The 20,891-nt window shown below is 43.1% G+C and overlaps 1 protein-coding gene across 1 annotated transcript in view; it reads left to right on the forward strand.

Moving 5' to 3' along the window:
* notch1b (notch receptor 1b) overlaps positions 1–20,054 on the forward strand; it is a 51,643-nt gene extending 31,589 nt beyond the window's left edge. Inside the window, exons 16-34 of the mRNA XM_080466877.1 lie at positions 1,226–1,345; positions 1,774–1,926; positions 2,021–2,249; positions 2,702–2,903; positions 3,251–3,404; positions 3,527–3,711; positions 5,135–5,267; positions 6,841–7,098; positions 7,438–7,550; positions 8,629–9,197; positions 10,245–10,670; positions 10,787–10,935; positions 13,150–13,363; positions 13,698–13,788; positions 14,016–14,181; positions 15,510–15,808; positions 16,789–16,936; positions 17,062–17,159; positions 17,268–20,054. Coding sequence (XP_080323003.1) covers positions 1,226–1,345; positions 1,774–1,926; positions 2,021–2,249; positions 2,702–2,903; positions 3,251–3,404; positions 3,527–3,711; positions 5,135–5,267; positions 6,841–7,098; positions 7,438–7,550; positions 8,629–9,197; positions 10,245–10,670; positions 10,787–10,935; positions 13,150–13,363; positions 13,698–13,788; positions 14,016–14,181; positions 15,510–15,808; positions 16,789–16,936; positions 17,062–17,159; positions 17,268–18,635 — 5,075 coding nt within the window. The 3' untranslated portion in view covers positions 18,636–20,054. The remainder of the gene's footprint in view (positions 1–1,225; positions 1,346–1,773; positions 1,927–2,020; positions 2,250–2,701; positions 2,904–3,250; positions 3,405–3,526; positions 3,712–5,134; positions 5,268–6,840; positions 7,099–7,437; positions 7,551–8,628; positions 9,198–10,244; positions 10,671–10,786; positions 10,936–13,149; positions 13,364–13,697; positions 13,789–14,015; positions 14,182–15,509; positions 15,809–16,788; positions 16,937–17,061; positions 17,160–17,267) is intronic.
* Positions 20,055–20,891: the final 837 nt, after the last annotated feature.

Genomic DNA, 20,891 nt, shown 5'->3' on the forward strand with positions numbered 1-20,891 from the left:
GAAATGTGGTGAAAGATCCAGTTTGTGTTTCTTGTAAGAGAACCCCAGAGGTCAAAACAAAACTGAAAAGAAACGCCCCTCCTCAGAGAAAGAATAAGGTTTAAATAAGGACCCCCATTCTCCTTTACGTAGTTGACACAATTAAAGTGGACTTGAAACGGTTGTATCATACAGTACATAATGCACACTTCATATGCCAACTGACACAACACAGCTAAAACTAAACATCACCCTCCAAAGTATTAGGAACCGTCACAGAGACTTTGAGTATTCCCACCACTAGAATTAAATCTAAATTTAGTTCTTGAGCACATTTCTTACCACTGATAAAAGTCCCTAATTGTTAATAGTACTTTTAAAAGGCACAGTTTTCTGGCATTTTGTACTGGACTTTCAAAAGCAGTGAAGGACATAAACAGGACAAATTAAACCTCCATGTTTACAGTCTGGAAAACCAAGTATGCCAGCCTCTCCATCGCTTTTAAGACGGCCATGATTTATCGCAAATACAGTCATTATGTTCCCCCCGTATGTCATCAGCTTGAATGGATTATTACCCCTGTAAGTTTTCAGGTATCAATAGATATCGGAACCTTTTTAAAGAGAAGTCCTTGGAACTTATGGTTCTAGGTACTCTTGTTGATATGTGGCTAAACAGACGTTTTAGCTGAAGGATTGTCCCTACAGCATGTTTGATTTATTAATTAAACTCCTTAAAATGAGGCCCCCCTCAGTTCGGGGGCAGATACTGAAAGTTAAAACATTGCACTAGTCATGTATAAATATAGTGATGTTACACATCAAATTAAACAAGAATATCTTGGCTCTAAATATATTTAAGCTTTAGGCCTTATTTCACCGACCCGCCTGCTACATTTCGGACATGAGCACTCTGCCACTTTATGACACGTGCACAAACTGTGAATGCAAGCAGAGAAACCCAACACTCCACAGACAAATCCTTAATCAAGCGATCAGTTTTATTGGAAGCGTGCACGTTACACCAGTTTGTGGCACTAGTTTTATGTTTGCAAACAGAAAGCAAAGAGAGAACAGCAGTCCCTCTTCTCCACACTGTGTACTGTAGAGAAACTTCATGTATTTAGCCGTTTGGATGACAAAACATGTTAAGTTACCTTTATAATACGGCACCATATTCCCCCCAATTTTTTTTGCTTTTCAGTTAAATTGGGGTGTAAATTAAGATTTGCTCTTTGCGCTTCAGGAGAAAACTGTGAAACCTTGATGGCCCCATGCAGCTCCAAGCCCTGCAAGCATGGAGGCATGTGTCAGGAGTCTGAGGACTACATGAGCTTCTCCTGTGTCTGTCCGGAAGGATGGCAAGGTAATCAGTTCATCTCTTATCTCTACTTATTTGTAGTATTGTTTAAATGTACCCGTGTTGCAAGTTTCTGGGTCTGGATCAATGCAGAAAGAACAAGAATTTTAGTATTTTCTTAGAATTGTATTTTAGTTTGTTCATCGAACTGCTTCCTCCTGGCTATACTAGCCAATGTGCCTAAAAGTTCACATTTGATGTACAAATGCCCCCCAAAAATAGCAAAACAGTAAAATCGCATGCATTGTTAACACAGATTTCTTTGAGCCATTATTTCTTATTGACCTTTTGATTCTTAAATTTGATATAAGTTAAATTTAGCTTTATGTACTCAATCATCAGGACTTTATATGTATGTTTTACTTTTATACATCCTTGGTTTTGAGATGATTATTGAAATGGACCTTCTCTTTCTCTTTCTTGTGCATGGAAAGGTCAAACATGTGAGGTGGACATTAAAGAGTGTGTGAAGAATCCCTGTCTGAATGGAGCTACCTGCCAGAACACTCTGGGCAGTTACCGCTGCGCCTGCAAGCCGGGCTTCACCGGACGCAACTGTGCGACCGATATCGACGACTGCAAGCCCAGTAAGCATCTCACTCCTTCCCCCTGTGTGTCCTCTGCTCCTCATGCTCACTGCCGCGAGCCCTCAGATCTCAGCCTGACGCCTCTCTCTCGCAGACCCCTGCAGCAACGGAGGCCTCTGCAAGGACGAGGTCAACGGCGTTCTGTGCACGTGCCTGCCCGGGTTTCGGGGGACCAAGTGCGAGGAGGACATCAACGAGTGCGACAGCAACCCGTGTAGAAACGGGGCCAATTGCACCGATTGCGTCAACAGCTACACCTGCACCTGCCCGCCCGGCTTCAGCGGGATCCACTGTGAAAACAACACTCCCGACTGCACCGAGAGGTACGGAGGTCACTGGGGATGGATGGGTGGGTGGGTGGGTGGGTGGGGGTGGGGGAGATTCAGATTTTATTTACATAACTATAAGGAAAGGTAAGATCAGCTTTATGCATCAGGTTCATCTCCATCCACATGCTGCTGTAGTTCACATTCTCTTGTCCACTGCTGCCCCCTCTGGTAGATTGTGGAAGCAGTTAGAAAGTAGTAGTGTGTACATGTACTGAATGTGTGGCTGTGGGGAAGTAGCTTCACTCCACTTCACTGAGAAGGCAAAAGAAAAGAAGCATTTTCTCTTTGGGAACTTTCTGTAGATAAAACACATGTGAAACTGCCTGCAGCTGAGATATTGACAGTTTTATTGATTAAATTTCTCTCCCAAAAAGAAAGAAGAAAAAAAAACTTGACAGCCCTTTTCAACTGATTTTGCCATAACTTTTTCTTCTTCCTTTCTACAGCTCTTGCTTCAATGGCGGCACCTGTTTGGACGGCATCAATACCTTCACCTGCTTGTGTCCGCCGGGCTTCACCGGCAGCTATTGTCAGCATGATATCAACGAGTGTGACTCCAAACCGTGTCTGAACGGCGGCACCTGCCAGGACAGCTACGGCACCTACAAGTGTACCTGTCCACATGGCTACACCGGACTCAACTGTCAGGTGAGGAAGAGAAGGACGGGTGACTAACTCATAAAGTTTGATCTAAAGATGTTTTATTCTTTGTAATTTTAGATTATTAATCATAAAAATACTGTATCTCAATTATATATATTGCATAATCTCATTTATCAGATAAAATCTTTTTAAAGTAGCATTGAGACTTGGTTTCACAGGGCCTTCCAGTCGTTTTAGATATTCTCTTGTGTTTATTTGATAAATCTTTTTTTTTTTTTTCCGGGATCTCAGTCTGTTTGTAGCACCTGTCAGGATAGTAATTATCCATCCTCCTTTCCCACAGCTGTGCACAGAGCTCAGTCAGTATCTGTTTCTTCTCGGGTGTGTTTCAGAACTTGGTGCGCTGGTGCGACTCGTCGCCCTGTAAAAACGGCGGGACGTGCTGGCAGAGGGGCACCACCTACAGCTGCGAGTGCCAGACCGGCTGGTCGGGTCTTTACTGCGACGTACCGAGTGTTTCCTGTGAGGTGGCGGCCAAACAGAGAGGTACAATGGAACTACGGATCATTTTGTGTGCTCGTCTGAATGCTTTTAAAATTTGCTTCGACGATTAAAAACAACAGTGTGGCGTCCTGAGCCTGACTTCCGGTCTCATTTTCTCTGCTCAGGAGTGGACGTGGCCCACCTGTGCCAAAACTCTGGACAGTGTCTGGACGCCGGAAACGTTCACTACTGCCACTGTCAGATCGGATACATGGGGAGCTACTGCGAGCAGCAGGTGGACGAGTGCACTCCCAACCCCTGCCAGAACGGAGCCACCTGCACCGACTTTCTGGGCGGATACACCTGCAAGGTAACGACGAGAACCTTCTCTCAAAGTTTCTGTTTCTAACAATCCAAGATGCACCTGCACAAAATGGCAGAAACTCAATATTTGTAAACATGTGGATCATTGATAATTTTATGTGCAATTCTTGCAAATCTATGAAATATGTACATTTAAGCTATTTTGTAACTATATAACTATACTCATCCATTCAACACACTCATCTATTGCCTTCTGCATACTGCGTGTTATGTGATGTGAGGCAGAATTGAATAAGGCATGTGTATTTATCTTCAGTTTTCAAAAGTTTATTTTTTTCATATTTCATAGAAGTGATTGTTTATCTGTATTTTATTGATGTCAAAATATAGTAGTATTGAAAAGATTGAGCTTTTTTTAAATGTTACTTTTTAGAAAATGATTCTGGTATCTTTATAAGTAAGATAAGATAAAATATTACATAATGTAATTGTATATTTCTAGGGTGTGGTATTATTTTTGTGTTTTAATAGCGCTTAAAAATAAGATATTTAAATAACACCGATATTATGTGAAGGTAAATTTTGTTTCTATATTCATAAAACATAAACTGAGACGTTTCAAACATCTATTGTTTTTCAATTATTTATAATTATTGCCTACATTTGCAAAAATATAGAAACGAGTATATTATTTCAATTATTTTGAGATGCTGTACTTTTTACAGTTTGGGTTTTTCCTCTGAGGTGCATCTAAATAACTTTTGAATACCATTGAAAATTTCCCAAAAGTTTTCAAAAAGCTTTAGTTGTGATATTTATGACCCATAATTCTAAAACCTTAAAGAGAAAAAAAAACATATGAATGTAATATATTTTATATTTTGACACGTTTTGAATGTCATTGCCTTCTATGCTGGAATTAGAAAGGAAAATAAAACTGACAGAGACTTGAAATGTTTCAGTTTATATAATAGAATAGAATAGAATAACTTTATCCATCCCAGAGGAAAATTCTTTATCATTGCCTGAATTAACTTTTCGATTGTTAATGTGTGGGGACCATGTTGATCACCTTTTTAATAAGGTTATAAAAGACGTGTCATGACATTTGATAGGAGACTAATTTGGATTGCAGATTGAGAAACAAATGTCACACCACTCAGCCTTTCAAAGGTCGTACCACTCAAGTCTTTACATGTTTTAATATCACCTGCATATCATTTTTTTTGGGGGGGGGGGGGGGGGGGGGCTCTTTCATGAGACAGCAGGCATCATGTTGGCTGATGAGCAGGTTTGGCTATAAATAGAAAACAAGTAGCTTGGTTATGTTAATCTCCTCTGGAGTGGAGGATCTGTTGGCCTTGGCAGGATGGATGCCAGAAAAAGAGCCAGGTAAACAAAAAGCACCTCTTGTTTCATGTCATTGATTAAACTTTACCTCCCTCTTCCTCGTTCCTCCTCTTCCTCAGTGCATGCCCGGCTTCTTGGGGACCAACTGCTCTGTGGAGATCAATGAGTGTTTCTCCCAGCCGTGCCACAACGGGGGCACCTGCATTGACCTGATCAATACCTACAAATGCTCCTGTCCCAGGGGAACTCAAGGTCAGCAGACCCACACACACACACACACACACACACACACACACACACACACACACACACACACACACACACACACACACACACACACACACACACACACACACACACACACACACACACACACACACCCTGCCCTCCATGGTCTCCACACTTCATTAATTAGGGCTTAACTGCACCCGGGGCATTAAAACTCCTCTTGTTTTGCCTCCGTCTCTTCCTCTGTTTGTCAAGCGCTCCATCGATACTGCTTTTAGAAATGAAGGGTCAGTTTAAGGTGAAAGTCAAGTTCATCCCCGAAGCTGGACATAATATGAGCAGAAAAACCTAAGTACTTTTAGATTCAGGAATTCTTCAGTCAATTGTGTGTTGTTGTTTTTTTTTTTGTTTTTTTTATACAAAGTTACAATCCTGTTTTTCAAAAACATATTGGTCTATTATGAGTCACAGACTATACAAATAATTACAAGCATTTGATTGGCAGATATACCCCATGATAGTTGATCACTTATAAAAAGCGGATTTTCGAAGAGCTAAAAACCCACAAACAAACATGGTTATGTTTGTTACTTTCAATGCATTAACTGTTTAATTACATCTCTTTCAACACACTTTAGTCTGAAATGATGACTGGACCCTCTCGATACGCCCTCGTCCATCATTGTTTCACATTTTCTTGTTCATGCACACTGCACAGAAACCTCACTCATTTATTCTTCTGATATCGATTGAGGAACTTAAAAACTCAAAAGCAACAAAAAGCAGATCAGAGTAACACGATGACTTCACAATATTGGCTTGTTTGGGAAAAAATAAGCAACTACTTTTATTGTAAATTCAGTTAGAGGTGAGCTGTTATATGCCGGAGTTAAGAAATGAATCATTTAGAAAGAAAATGAAATGAGTGATGATGAGTTAATTCTGAGTTCGACAATTGTAACATATTGAATTATTACTATAGTTCCACGAAAGAGAGAGAAAAACAGCTGTTTGAAAACCTTTTGCGATGACTCAGCATCTTTATTAGATATAGTTCTATTTCTATTAGATAGAAAAACACATTTTAAACTGCAAATTATTAAAAGCTGCTCTGTGGAGTTTGAGAATATGTGGATAACTCCAATGATAATATTAATTCTCTGTAATTATTCAATTCATTAGTGAGGTGTGTATAACTGGACTGCAAAACAAAGTGTGTTGTTTATGTGTTTCATTTTGGGAGTTTAATTTAATGAGAAAAAAAAAAGTCAGTTGCACAGCACATTGTTAAAATTAAATTTTAAGATAACTTCACCCTGATTGCATTAAAAAATAAGATATAACCATGAGGATGTTTGGCATTTTGGATCGTTCAACACAAAATTTTACTTTTCTGAAATTATCGCTCACTCTACTTATGTGAGAAAATCCTTCTGATGAGTTTTTATCCAGACGCTTGTATAAAAATGAGCTGAATCAGGGTGTAAGAGAAACTTCTGTAACGCCGTAAACCCGACAATAACCCTCACATGATGTCAGTAATGTTTTTAGCTGCTTTAAAACTGAACTGCCTCGTTTTCCCCGCCGTCGCCACCAGGAGTGCACTGCGAGATCAACGTCGACGACTGCACGCCGTTCACCGACCCCGTCACCAACGAGCCAAAGTGCTTCAACAAGGGCAAGTGTTCGGACGGCGTGGGGGGCTACCACTGCATCTGCCCCGCGGGGTACGTGGGCGAACGCTGCGAGGGCGACGTCAACGAGTGCCTGTCCAACCCCTGCGACCCGCGGGGGACGCACAGCTGCATCCAGCTCACCAACAACTACCGCTGCGAGTGTCGCACCGGCTACACAGGTAACCAGAGCTCAGTCTCATGCTGATGCTTTTATTGGCTTACACTTAAGATCATGAGCAACTTTTATACAAGTTGAAATAAAAGCAGCAAAGTTTGTGGCCCACAGGCTGTAAAATACCCAGGTCATGCAGTTTAGTGTTAAATAATATATGAAACCACTTGTGTGTGTGTGTGTGTGTGTGTGTGTGTGTGTGTGTGTGTGTGTGTGTGTGTGTGTGTGTGTGTGTGTGTGTGTGTGTGTGTGTGTGTGTGTGTGTGTGTGTGTGTGTGTGTGTGTGTGTGTGTGTGTGTGTGTGTGTGTGTGTGTGTGTGTGTGTGTGTGTGGGATCCCTCTGCAGGTCAGCGCTGTGACACGGTGTTTGACGGCTGCAAAGGTCGGCCGTGTCGTAACGGAGGGTCCTGCGCAGTGGCCAGCAACACGCCGCACGGCTTCATCTGCAAATGCCCTCCAGTGAGTACACACACACACACACACACACACACACACACACACACACACACACTCACACACACACACAGAAAGGACAAAATGAGCAGTCAGTGTAATGCTCACCAACAAAAGGTTGATTTGATATAGTTTCACATCTTAAATGTGAAACATATGAGGGCTTTCAACTGGAATACCGGTAAATAATTTTTTACAGTAAGAACTGGAAGTGTAATTAAATCAATTGAAAGGTTACTGCTGAGGACAGAAAGTTGTATTTCCAGCCTTAGGAAACGTCAACAAACTTTACATCACATTATAATTATATTACAAAAACCTCCAGAAAGCCTGGAGCTGTGAATCCGGCGTCCGTGTCCAGTCCTACTCTGAAATCAGCTGATTTTACTTTGTCAAAGGTGAACAGTCAAGATTACTCATTATTACAGTGTCTTCAGATGGTGTTATCCCAGATTATGTTCACCTCTTACACTAATACTCTCACATTGGATTTGAAAGATTTGAAAGAATATTTTGCAGAATTTGTACTTTATTTGAATCTGTTTTATTTTTTGTATAAATCTAATTTTGGCAACCTCAGAGCAGAGAAAGCCTCTTTGTGGCTCTTGCTTCCCCCTGAGGAGTCTCAGGCTGCTCGTTAGGAACCACTGTCCCGTTAGTTATCCCTGGAGTTCATGGGTGTAAAATACATTTTAGTTCAGCGGCCACATTCATCCCAATTTCATCTTGAGTGGGCCCGACCGGTAAAACAGTGCCATGATAACCTTTTAAATTGTAAAGTTGTTCTTTGTTGTGGCGCAGAGTATATGTGATAAAAATGTCTATATTTTCACAAAACCAAAGGAAAATGACTCCAATCTCAATATACAGTCAATTTTCATGAAACGTTCTGGTTGAAAATACAGTGTGGCCCGGGGGCTTTATCTTTAACCACCCTGCTCGAGGTTTATCTTGAATGACACCCTGCTGGGATTAATTTGATTAAGCCACTTGGCTGTCTTCCTGCCACAGATATATATATCTGTGAAACTTGTATGTTTATTATTATTCGATAACTTTCATAATCTTCGTCATCTTGTTGCAGGGCTTCACTGGCTCCACGTGTGAATATGACTCTCAGGCCTGCGGCAGCCTTCACTGCCGTAATGGGGGCACCTGCATCTCCGGCCACAAGAGCCCCAAGTGTCTGTGCACCCCGTCGTTCACCGGGCCCGAGTGTCTGTACCCCACCGACAGCCCCTGCAACTCCAACCCCTGCTACAACGGCGGCACGTGCGAGTACACGACGGAGGCGCCGTTCTACCACTGCGTCTGCCCCGCCAACTTCAACGGCTTGCGCTGCCAGATCCTGGACTACGACTTCCTGGGGGGCATCGGCACCAACATCCTGCCGCCGACGGTGAGGATGGAGTGCGAGATCCCGCAGTGCGAGGAGCGCAAGCACAACAAGTACTGCGACGTCCTCTGCAACAACCACGAGTGCGGCTGGGACAACGGCGACTGCTCGCTCAACTTCAACGACCCGTGGAAGAACTGCTCGGCCTCGCTGCAGTGCTGGCGCTACTTCAACGACGGCAAGTGCGACTCGCAGTGCGACAACGCCGGCTGTCTCTACGACGGCTTCGACTGCCAGAACCTGGAAGGACAGTGCAAGTGGGTGTCTTTCTTTTTTTATAGATACTAGAGTAGAGCGGCATTAGATGAAATGGATATGAATACTGGCTGCTTGTGTGTCCGCGAGGTCAGAATCTTACTTCTTGTCTATAAAGCTTTGAATGGTCTCGGGCCTGAATGCATCTCAGATGTACTTGTAGAATATGAAACATTAAGACCCCTGAAGTCCCCAGGAAGAGGTTTACCAAGTGAGTCAGACAAAACAAGGCTGAGCAGGTTGTAGTTCCAGTGCTCCTCACATTCGGAACAAACTTCCTGCTGACGCACTCTCATCTTTTAAATCAGAACTTAAGTCATCATTTGCTCAGGATTTCCAATTAACAATAGATCTTACTTACTTTATTGTGCCTTTCTTAATGATTTTGTTTTAATGTATTTCACGATTTGAATTGCTCAAGAATTACATACTTAATTCCCTTGCTTTCATGTATTTCTTTTAATTCTTTGTAAAGCACTGTGAATGGCCTCATACCTAAACAGTACATTTGCCTTGGAAGAACAAACAGATTTAAAATAAAATAAAAAAACAACTTGAAATTAAAATTAAATACAGAGCAGATTGATGGATAAAGTCAACATTTAGTAAAATCAGTGTTTATGAGACACAATTAGTCTTTCCATCACATATATTTCATATACAATATCCATATATTCGATAGTAGATGGAGAAGGTTTAAACCATTTCCTTGTAATTGTCTTTTTACTTTTAGAACTAATACAAATTTAGTTTTTTTATCTTTCTTTGGAATAGAATAGTTTTATATAATTACTGTGAAAGAAATGTATAGACAGTGTTTACAGTGTCCTCTGTGCCAGCAAAACACAAGAATAAAAAAACAGCATGTAAGTAAAGATAGAATATTAACACTAAGACTACGAGGAAAAGTATTTACAGCAAAGAGTACAGTGGCTAGATTGCACTATTTAACACAGTTTGAAAGATGTCTGATGTATTGAGCCTTTATCCTGCAAAAGACACTTCGCATCCAGACTCGTGTGAATCGAATATACGCTTCGTGTTTTCAGTCCTCTATATGACCAGTACTGCAAGGATCACTACGCCGACGACCACTGTGATCAGGGCTGCAACAACGCTGAGTGCGAGTGGGACGGCTTGGACTGTGCCAACAACATGCCGGTGAAGCTGGCCGTGGGCCAGCTGGTCGTGGTGGTCCACATCACCCCCGAGCACCTCCTCAACAACTCCTTCGGCTTCCTGCGAGAGCTGAGCCGCGTCCTGCGGACCAACGTGGTCTTCAGGAGGGATTCGGAGGGGGAGACGATGGTCTACCCGTACTACGGGAGCGAGCACGAGCTGAAGAAGTACAATGTCAAGCGTTCGCTGGACTCGTGGCCGGAGGTTCCCGCTAAGGTGCTGAGCGTGGTGAAGAGGAGCTTGTCGGGGCGGAGCAGGAGAACCAGGAGGGAGCTGGACCATTTACACATCAAAGGGTGAGGAGACATAACAGCCCATCAACCTTGTGCTCGCCTCCAAAGATTTATTTGAAACTAAAGAAGATCCAGACGAATGATAGTGATTGTCATGCGATTGTGCCTCCTCTTTATAGATCCATTGTGCACTTGGAGGTGGACAATCGTCAGTGTTTGCAGCAGTCTACCGAGTGTTTCCAGAGCTCAAACGATGCCGCGGCCTTCCTCGGTGCGTTGGAGTCCAGCGGCAAACTGGACGTGCCCTTCACCATTGAAGCTGTTTTCAGTGAGTATAGCAGATGAAAATCTGAATGAATTATTCAAATGCTACAAAGTTCTTAATAGAAATCTGAGGGACGTACCTTCAGCATAAAGCAAATTCAGAAGTCAGTTTATACATGCAGTTTGCATGGATCAGTTTTTTGGACCATTTCCTGCTCAATTCTACAAGTTTCTTAAAAACTCTGAAATAATTGCAATAACATGCCTACCAATTACTGCAAGTTTCTTTATGAATGGGAATTATTATCATAACTGCTAACCTAATATAAAAACTTGTTGTCAGCCGTTTGTTGTTGACAATCCATGGACTGCAATTTTACATCTTCAGTGGAAAATTCTTCTCAAGAACTTTTTTCCTGCGGTTTAACTACTCAGAACACAGATTTCTAACTGACAAGCAAAACAGGATTTCCAAATGTTTGCAAAAAACAATACTGAATACTTTTTTGATAATTGTTTTTTTTTTCATTACCGAGGACTCGTTATTTCTGAAGGAAACACTATATTTATTTTATCCTAAGTTGGAATTGTGTGCATGCATTTATAGCTACAGCTAATTGGATTCCAGTTATTCCACTTGGGTGTTGTTCATGAGTTGCTGCAGCATCCGGTCTGGCTCTGACGGTTTCATCACTTTGCTTTAGTAATTAATAACTACGCTCAGGACAAGTAAGTAAGTGAGTGACTCACTCCACCATCTTGTGGTGCAAAGTGGTATTGCATGAACTTGACAAGCGGGGTGTGTTTCTTTTTGGGGTTTTTTACTTGCTAATTTGCAGATTTACCTACTGTGCCATGCATGGTGTGCCAATTGCTTTTTGTTATTTTGTGTGGTTTTTGCAAAAGAAATGTTTCAATGACATTGCGTGGCTTCATTAGAAATTAAGTTAAGCATATTTACTACTTATTTAGTCTTTTTACCTGCATTTTCTTTCAAAAGCAATGCAACATTGATCCATATTTGAAGTTTCTTGGAGGGCTGTAACAATTTCCTGGAGTCTGATAATTGATTCTCTTTTGAGTGCAAAGCAAAGTTTGCCTGGAGTAGAAGGACAAATAGAGATTTAAAAAAACTAAACAAAACAAAATAAAATCACAGCACAACCGTGTGCGTAATTACATTGATGAGTTCTGTTGTAAAAAGAATGTGATTAAAGATACGAGGCCAAAACATGAAAATCCAGTGGCCTGATCCTTCAAGGCCTCGCTGTGCTCTCCTCACATGCACGGTCGTATCAGACACGTGCTCCTTCACGCTCGCGCCCAAAGTATCCGGCACGGCCTCCGGTCGAGTCCTAACCCTCGCGCTCTTTGATTGTGTATTTGTTATGCAGCGGTGAACAAATGCAGTTGTGAATCTCATAGCCTAAACAATCAATCCTTTCCTCGGTGCTGTAAATCCAACGCCTTCAGGCTCCAGAACGGTTAATTGCTGCAAATCAACACATCCATCCCACCCCCCACCCCCACCACCCCCACCCCACGTAACACAACGGCATGGCTACCTCTCATATACATCCACTGATAACACACTCGCACACATGCACGCACACACACTTTATCCCACAGTGTGAGGGGCTGCTGCAACCTTCACCTCGCTGAATGTAATACCAGGACTTAATGTATCTCTGAGGGTTTAGGTTGGGGGAGTTTATCATTTCAAAATCGTTAGTGGAAAAAAAGAGAAGGGGAAAAATTGATCGGGAGTGTGCTAGAAGTTGGGAGTCTTTGTTATCTGGAAAATCCTAATAAATCCTTCGTCTTTACAGCTTAAAGCGCGTGCAGTAATTTGAAGTTCATTAATCCCCCTCCTTTTTTTCTCTTAAAGAAGAAATGGTAAAGTTGTCTCTTGGTACCCTGGGTTGAAAAGGGAGAGAGGAGGTGGTGATGTTCTTTTTTCCCCTCGTCTTTTTTTTTTTTTTTTTTTTGTATCACGCCCCATCCCCTTTTTTTTTCTTTTTTGATGAAAAGTGGTTAGCAATTCTGATTATTACTGAATAGATAGTGGAAGCTAGCTTTACAAATGTGAGGATCGTCAGTCAGTTTCTGCCGGCCGGCGCAGGTTGCGGTGTGTTTTGGAGCGGGAACCGCGGGGCGAAGACGTGCCGGACTAGCTCTGCTCCCGCGCTCGGGCTGATCCTGGGCGCCCCGGTCTGTCGCGTCAGTCCTCTCCCGTCGCTCGGTCCCGTCGTGACCATGCTGTCCCTCTCCCCGCCAGGCGACGTGGACCCCCCGACCCCGCAGGAGCTCTACCCGATCTACTTGGTCTTGGGCGGCGTCGGGATGCTGGCCTTCCTCGGCGTGGGGATGGTGGTTGCCCGAAAGCGCCGCCACGAGCACGGCCGCCTGTGGCTCCCCGAGGGCTTCAAGACCACAGACACCAACAAGAAGAAGAGACGGGAGCCCGTCGGAGAGGATTCAGTGGGATTAAAGTAAGTTGCTGTTTATACCCCTGTTGGCGTCTGTCATGGGGTACCTGTTTCTTTGCGGGTCAGATGGGGGGGGGGGGGGGTGAGAGGCGAAAAGCCTCAGAACTGGTGGTCAGTCAAATTTAGGGAATGTGGGATGTTTAGTGTGAATCATTAATGGTAATGATATCGCAGGTTTAGTGTGCATTAATTCACTTGTTGGGGCAAAGGGGTGGGGTGAGACTTGAATCAATGCTTCTGTTTTTCGGCATCGCTGCACCATTAATGTTGAGGGGTCCGGGTGAGATGGAAGCAGTGGAGTACATGGATTTTCACTGGGTTTTCTGCTTCATCTCAGGCCATTAAAAAACACCTCCGACATTTCCCTCATGGATGACACCCAGAATGACTGGGGAGAGGACGAACCTTCGGATGCAAAGCGTTTCAGGGTGAGAAAACTAAAAAATATGACTTCCTCCTTCATATTCATGCTTTGACGATGATTTTATTAGATTTTGGGATTTTCTTTTCCTATGACAGCCAGAGATTTCTTTATATTTGATAAGTTATTTATTTAATCTTCAGTATTTTTATTCATCTCTTCCAAATTTGAAATGTCTTTTTTGGCAATAATTTTGTCTTCTTGCCGTTTAATCTCTTGCTGTCCCTGTTTTAGCAGTTTGATGAGCAGGCGATTTTAGAGGCGGACGACCAAACGGACCACCGCCAGTGGACACAACAGCACTTAGATGCCGCTGACCTCCGCATCCCCTCCATCGCTCCCACACCCCCTCAGGGCGAAATCGAGAATGACTGCATGGATGTGAACGTCCGGGGACCAGGTGGGTGACTGATAAACACACACTTTGGGAAATTAAAAAACCTCATCTGTTGGTCAACAGATGATGATCAAGTAGAAGTGAATTTATAAAAGCTCTAATTGCGTAATGCAAGGTAATGCTGCATAATGACAGAAGAAATAAAACGTGGGTTTTTTTACCCATTTCTTCTTGTTTGATTCTTGATATGTCTGTCACAGACATCAATTCCCTCGACAATCTCCTCAGTTGAGTGTAACAAATTGTGAAATTTGCAAAATATGTTGAGCAGAATGATTGAAAAAGTTTTTTTTAAAAATGACACAACTAAAACTGTATTCAGACAGGAGTGTGTGTTAGTGTGCCTTCGCATGAGTCTTGATTGATTCATGAACTTTTCACAATTACAGAGAGTGTGTGTGTGTGTGTGTGTGTGTGTGGGTGTGTGTGTGTGTGTGTGTGTGTGTGTGTGTGTGTGTGTGTGTGTGTGTGTGTGTGTGTGTGTGTGTGTGTGTGTGTGTGTGTGTGTGTGTGTGTGTGTGTGTGTGTGTGTGTGTGTGTGTGCCTGTGTGTGTGCCTGTGTGTGTGCCTGTGTGTGTGCCTGTGAGTGTGCCTGTGAGTGTAGGAGTAGCTAAAACCCCATATCCTCAGGGTAAAGGATCTTCTTCAAAGCAGCTGGCTGGAAGCCAGGCGCCTGGGGGGAAACACTGATTCCTGATCAGATTAATCATTTGACCAGTAATGGGCCACTCTGTTTTTTTTCTCTCTCTTCTCTTCAACTTTACAAAAACCATTGAAGGCATCGAATGCAAAAAACCCCAATTTTGTAGTAAATGCTAAATTCCCTGAAGAGAAGCTATGAAAAATCAAAGTAACAGATTTAACAACTTGAGAGCATACTTTTTTTTCTCTCCTTCTTTTTTTTTTTTTTTTTTTCTCCCCTGTCGTGGATCGATGCACTTGAATCGACCAAATCTGTGAGATCTGGGGCTTGCTATCCTTTTGAAGAGGAGAAAAACCTATCCAAGTCGACTGACTGAGCTGCCTCTCACAGTTAGATATTAAAGCTTGGTTTTCGCAGCAGTCTAGCTTTAGCGAGCCCTGGCCTCTATCCCCTCAGCTCTGCTTTCCCTGTGAAGCTTCTCCTGTGCCGGGGCCTTGATCAGAATCCATTATCGGAAAGAGAGAGCGGAGACGATTCAACTCGGGCAAACGTGTCCAATCCACGTTCGATTTGTTTGTTGCTTTGTTGTAACGTGCTTTGAAGTGCCACCTCCTGCCTTTTGCCCGTCAGCCGTGTGCTGACCATGCAGATGTTTACCCATCATTACCTTCCGCTCCTCTCCGCGCAGACGGATTCACTCCCCTCATGATCGCGTCGTGCAGCGGCGGAGGCTTAGAGACGGGCAACAGCGAGGAAGAGGAGGACGCCTCCGCTAACGTGATCAATGACTTCATCTACCAAGGCGCTAACCTCCACAACCAGACCGACCGCACCGGCGAGACCGCTCTTCACCTGGCCGCCCGCTACGCTCGCTCCGACGCCGCCAAACGCCTGCTGGAGGCCAGTGCCGACGCCAACGTCCAGGACAACATGGGCAGGACGCCTCTGCACGCCGCCGTGGCCGCTGACGCCCAGGGAGTCTTCCAGGTGGGCTCACTGAACTATTATTTTCACTGGTTCGGGGTTATGTTTCTTTTCCCAGCATGCATCATTGTTCCTGAAACATTTTTACTAGAATGAATGAAAAAAAGGGAAATAAGGTGAGTTTAAAACTAAAATTTCTTTTGCTGCGTGATGCATTTTGGAACTTTTTTCAATGTAAATGAAGACGGAGTATAAACTAAGCTGTAGTGTATTATGGTGAATTTCATTTAAAGACCTGGACATGCTCCATGTGTGCAGAGTTACCACAAAAATACAGGAATGTATCTTGTCTCCAGTGATGTAAAATTACACTAAATGTTCCATTCTCTCAAAAACAATGGAAACAACATCATCCAGTGACATTGATTTTGTTGCATATTCTGATCATCATCATCTTTTTTTCACGTTGCCACCACAGATTATCTTCTTCTAATACGTCATCCACAAATCCATTAATAGAATTGCAGGGGTTGCACTCCTTTATTCAGCTCTATGATTTGTTCCTCACATGCACATTTTTTTATAACAGTTTTAAGACCCTTGGGGATACAGTATGGTCTCACTGCGTCTGACGATGTAGAAATACTTGGAATTGTTGGCCATCACAAAATTGACAGAACAAACAGTACACATCCTTTTTTATGCAGTATTGTTCATCCATCTTCGATAGTGTTTTTTCAAATTCAGGCTCACAGGGCTGAATCTGATTCCAGGTTACTGGACGTGATGTCAAACACACACACAATCACACAGTGTGATATTGTCATAACCTCATATTTTTGAATTGTGGACTGAACTCGGGATTTTCTTGTTACGAAGCGAGAGTGCTATATAATACACCCTGCTGGCCTCAAGGTAATTTGTTTAGGTTGCATTGAAGCGAACACACGGTAGGCTCTTCAAAGTATACAAAGCTCAACGCAGCAAAGAAGCTACTTCTTGCTGAAAAAACTCACAATTAATGAAATTGTGTTTTTCTGCAGATTCTAATCAGGAACCGAGCCACAGATTTGGATGCCCGCATGCACGATGGCACAACGCCCCTGATCTTGGCTGCCAGGCTGCCGGTGGAGGGCATTGTGGAGGAGCTCATCAACTGTCATGCAGATGTCAATGCCATTGATGACTTTGGTAAAGCTTCACTTAAATGCTGTAAAATCTTTGTAATCAAAAGTTGCATGCATTTGAATCTCCGAGGTGCTGAAACGTGTCAGTGGGGAACTTAGAATTGAGCGGAACTGTTCATGTCTCTGCAGGTAAATCGGCCCTCCACTGGGCTGCAGCGGTAAACAATGTGGAAGCTGCTATTGTGCTGCTCAAGAATGGTGCCAATAAAGATATGCAAAATAACAAGGTACAGAAAGAACTTTTTTTTGCATGTGGACTGTGAAATAGCTTTTCTTGTGGATCAGTGATTTTCTTTTTTTTTTTTAACACACTTGTCTGTTTGGTTTACCTGTAGGAGGAGACCCCTGTGTTTCTGGCTGCAAGAGAGGGAAGCTATGAGACTGCCAAGGTCTTACTGGACCACTTCGCTAACAGAGAAATCACTGACCACATGGATCGGCTTCCCAGAGACATTGCACAGGAGAGAATGCACCACGACATTGTGCGCCTGATGGATGAGTACAACCTGGTACGAAGTCCTCCCATGCACGGAGGGTCACTTGGCACCACACTGTCACCCCCTCTCTGCTCGCCCAACGGCTTTCTGGGCAGCATGAAGCAGCCTCAGCCTCAAGGTCAGGGCAAGAAGGCACGCAAGCCCAGTGCCAAGGGCATCGGGTGCAAGGACGGGAAAGACATGAAAGTGAAGAAGAAGAACTCCCAGGACGGGAAGCCCGGCAGCCTCCTGGACAGCTCGGCCGTTCTGTCGCCAGTCGATTCTTTGGAGTCTCCGCACGGCTACGTCTCTGACGTGGCTTCTCCGCCCATGATGACCTCGCCCTTCCAGCAGTCTCCGTCTGTTTCCCTGAACCACCTGCAGGGTATGTCTGACCCACACATGGCTGTAAACCACATGGTGATGCCCAACAAGCAGGAGCTGGCTCGAATGCAGTTCGACCCGCTGCCTCCCCGTCTCACTCACCTGCCCGTGTCTGGTTCAGGAGGCCAGTGTGACTGGCTGTCCAGGATGCACGGCAACATGAGCCAGTCGGGTCAGTTCAACCCCCTCAGAGGAGCTCCAGGAGGTCAAGGAGGCCTGCACCAGGGAGGCCAGCATGGGATGATGACCACCGCACTTCATAACGGCCACCCCGGGACAAACCTGTCCCAGATGATGACCTACCAAGGCATGCCAGGTGCCAGATTAGCTTCACAGTCCCACATGTTGCAGCAGCAGGCACAGCAGATACAGCAGATGCAGAATCTCCAGCAGCTTCAGCAGCAGCAGCAGCAGCAGCAGCAGCAGCAGCAGAGCATCCAGCTCCAGCACCAGAACTCAAACACCACCAACAGCCAGAACTTCATCAGCGGAGAGCTGAGCCCCCCGGAGCTCCAGCAGGGCTCCGGAACCTCCAGCATGCCCATCCACACCATCCTGCCGCAGGAGACTCAGATCTTGCCCTCCTCCATCAACCAGTCGATGCCCAGCACCCAGTTCCTTACCCCGCCCTCGCAGCACAGTTATTCCGGCCCCATGGACAACACCCCCAACCATCAGGTCCAGGTGCCCGACCACCCCTTTCTGACTCCGTCGCCCGGCTCCCCTGACCAGTGGTCCAGCTCATCCCCTCATTCCAACATGTCCGACTGGTCGGAGGGTATTTCCAGTCCACCGACGAGCATGCAGTCTCAGATTGGACATATACCGGAACAATTCAAATGAAAAAAAAAGAAGAAACAAAAAGCTTGTATCTTTGCTTTCAGATGAGCTTCTGTATATTTTTTTATTGAGAAAAAGCACTCTTGGTGAAAATTCCAAACAAACAATAAGGAGGAAAGCTGTAAACAAGATTGAATAGGAACTTTTCTACGCTTTTATACTAACAGCAACATCCATGTTTCATCCACTCTTTTTTTTAATTTATTAATGTCTTATTTATACCCATTGCCTGCTTACTGAAATTGGAGGGTTTGTGGCATTAGGTCCCACACAGAGCAGAGAAAGCCCTTTCGTAAACTTTACTTTTAGTTCTTTCTTTCAGCACACACACTGGGTATTTATTTCCTTAAGGACTTTTAGTCTTTGCCTTTTTAAAAAAAAAATATGATTTCATTCTTTGTTTATATATGTATTTTTTTTGTATAATCTTGTTTATAATGAACATTGTGATTGAGGGGAATTTTATAGAGCACATTCTGAGTTCCAGTGTTATTTTGTTCATGTTTCCAGTTGTGCAAAGCCCCGCCACCCTCCTCTCCTTTAACAAAGGACGTGCTTGTTTTAGTTACACCGTTTAGCTTCGTGTACATTTCAGCAATATATTGTGCCTCTAAATTTGATTGCATTCGTGTGTCGGGGACGTGGTGGAGATGCGATTTGTTGTACAGTATACGGCCATCTTGGAGATTGGCAGTTAAGGCAGGCGTGGCTCTACTGTGGGTCCTGTCGTGTTGGAGAAACTGGCCCGTTGGCCACAGAGTTTTATTGTTGTCCAGAGGGGCAAGGAAACGTCATTTTTTTCTTCTCCCTCCAAATTGTTTGAGCCTATGGCTGTGTTCTTCCTTTTGTAAATATCTTACGCATTTTCTTTTTGTAAGCAAGATTTTGTTTAAGAAATCTTACGTCCTGAGCATGAACCTGGGAGGTCTCTCACCAGTCAACCGCCTCGCAAATGTAAAACAGAATGAATATATATTTTGTATCTTATTGTCCCTTATGCATAGATAAATTTGAACTATATACAAATAGATACAATATATTGTTAGGTAACATGTTTCTCATAAAATAAGAAAAAAATTTAATATTGAGGTTTTATAAATTCATATTTATTTACGGTTCTGCAGTGCATACACATCAAATCCACTGAGGCAAAAGTTTTTGTTACACTTTGGTAAGAAGAAAAGTTCTCAGCCATGTTCACGTTGACGTTTTGTGAGACAAAACCTGGTATCGTTTGGGAAGTCGTATCATTTGAAATGAAAGCATATTAGGTTGTAGTGAAACTGTGATTTCATGAATCATCTTCTCTTCCTCTTATAAAGTTCAAATTTGCAAGAAATGTATTTTCCTCACTTGTTTTCAGTCTGTAATAAAATGTTTCTTGTTATGAAATAAAAAGGGCACGTTTGTGTCTTGAGTTCATGAGGACTGTCTTTTTTTAATTGTCTAAGGTCATTATAACTAGACGGTACAACATACATACATAATTATTGTCTTTATGAACAGTGCTTCATGTTTTCTTTACTGTAAATAGTATGAGTATAGTATAATATTCCTGTGGATGGATTGGTTGAAGTCTGAAGACCTCACCTCCCCATACTAATTTGGATGAAGTGGGTCTGAAGGATGGATTGATTTGAAGACAATCACTATGGCTCCATCTTGTGGTGTAATAAGTAAATCCATCTTCTACACCAACGATTCCAATGGCGTTGGCCCTGAAGTGTGTTAGGCGAAGTCAATTCCAACCAGTTTATAAAACATTTTCAATATTCAATTTTGTAATTGAGTCCGTAATTTGTAATGAGACTAAATTATATTACAGTTTAGTTTGTTTGTTTACTTTATGACTATGATTTTCACTTTCCCTTTTCATTTTGAATCACTAAATAACCATAAAGACAAGTGTTTGGACAGAATAAGAAGATGGTATGCCACCTGGACTTGAATAAGAGATATTCTTACTGTGAGGGAAAAGCACCAACCACTACTACATTGCTGTCTCAAAATATACTGATAAGTGTAGTAGAAAAACAGCCTGTGCATTGCTACATTTGCTGTATGGCAATCTAATTAAGCACATTGATTAAGATAAGGACATAATTTATAGAAGTTACTTTTTATAACCAAGCAATGAATAAATGTCTTAACATTTGTATTTCATGAATATGTTAGATGAGATTATGTATGGATGTAGAATCTGAATCCTATTATTGTCATTATTATGCACATGCTTCAATACACACAACGAAATTGCAG

The sequence above is a fragment of the Lipophrys pholis genome, assembly GCF_963383615.2.
Source record: "Lipophrys pholis genome assembly, chromosome: 7".
NCBI classification, from domain to species: Eukaryota; Metazoa; Chordata; class Actinopteri; order Blenniiformes; family Blenniidae; genus Lipophrys; species Lipophrys pholis.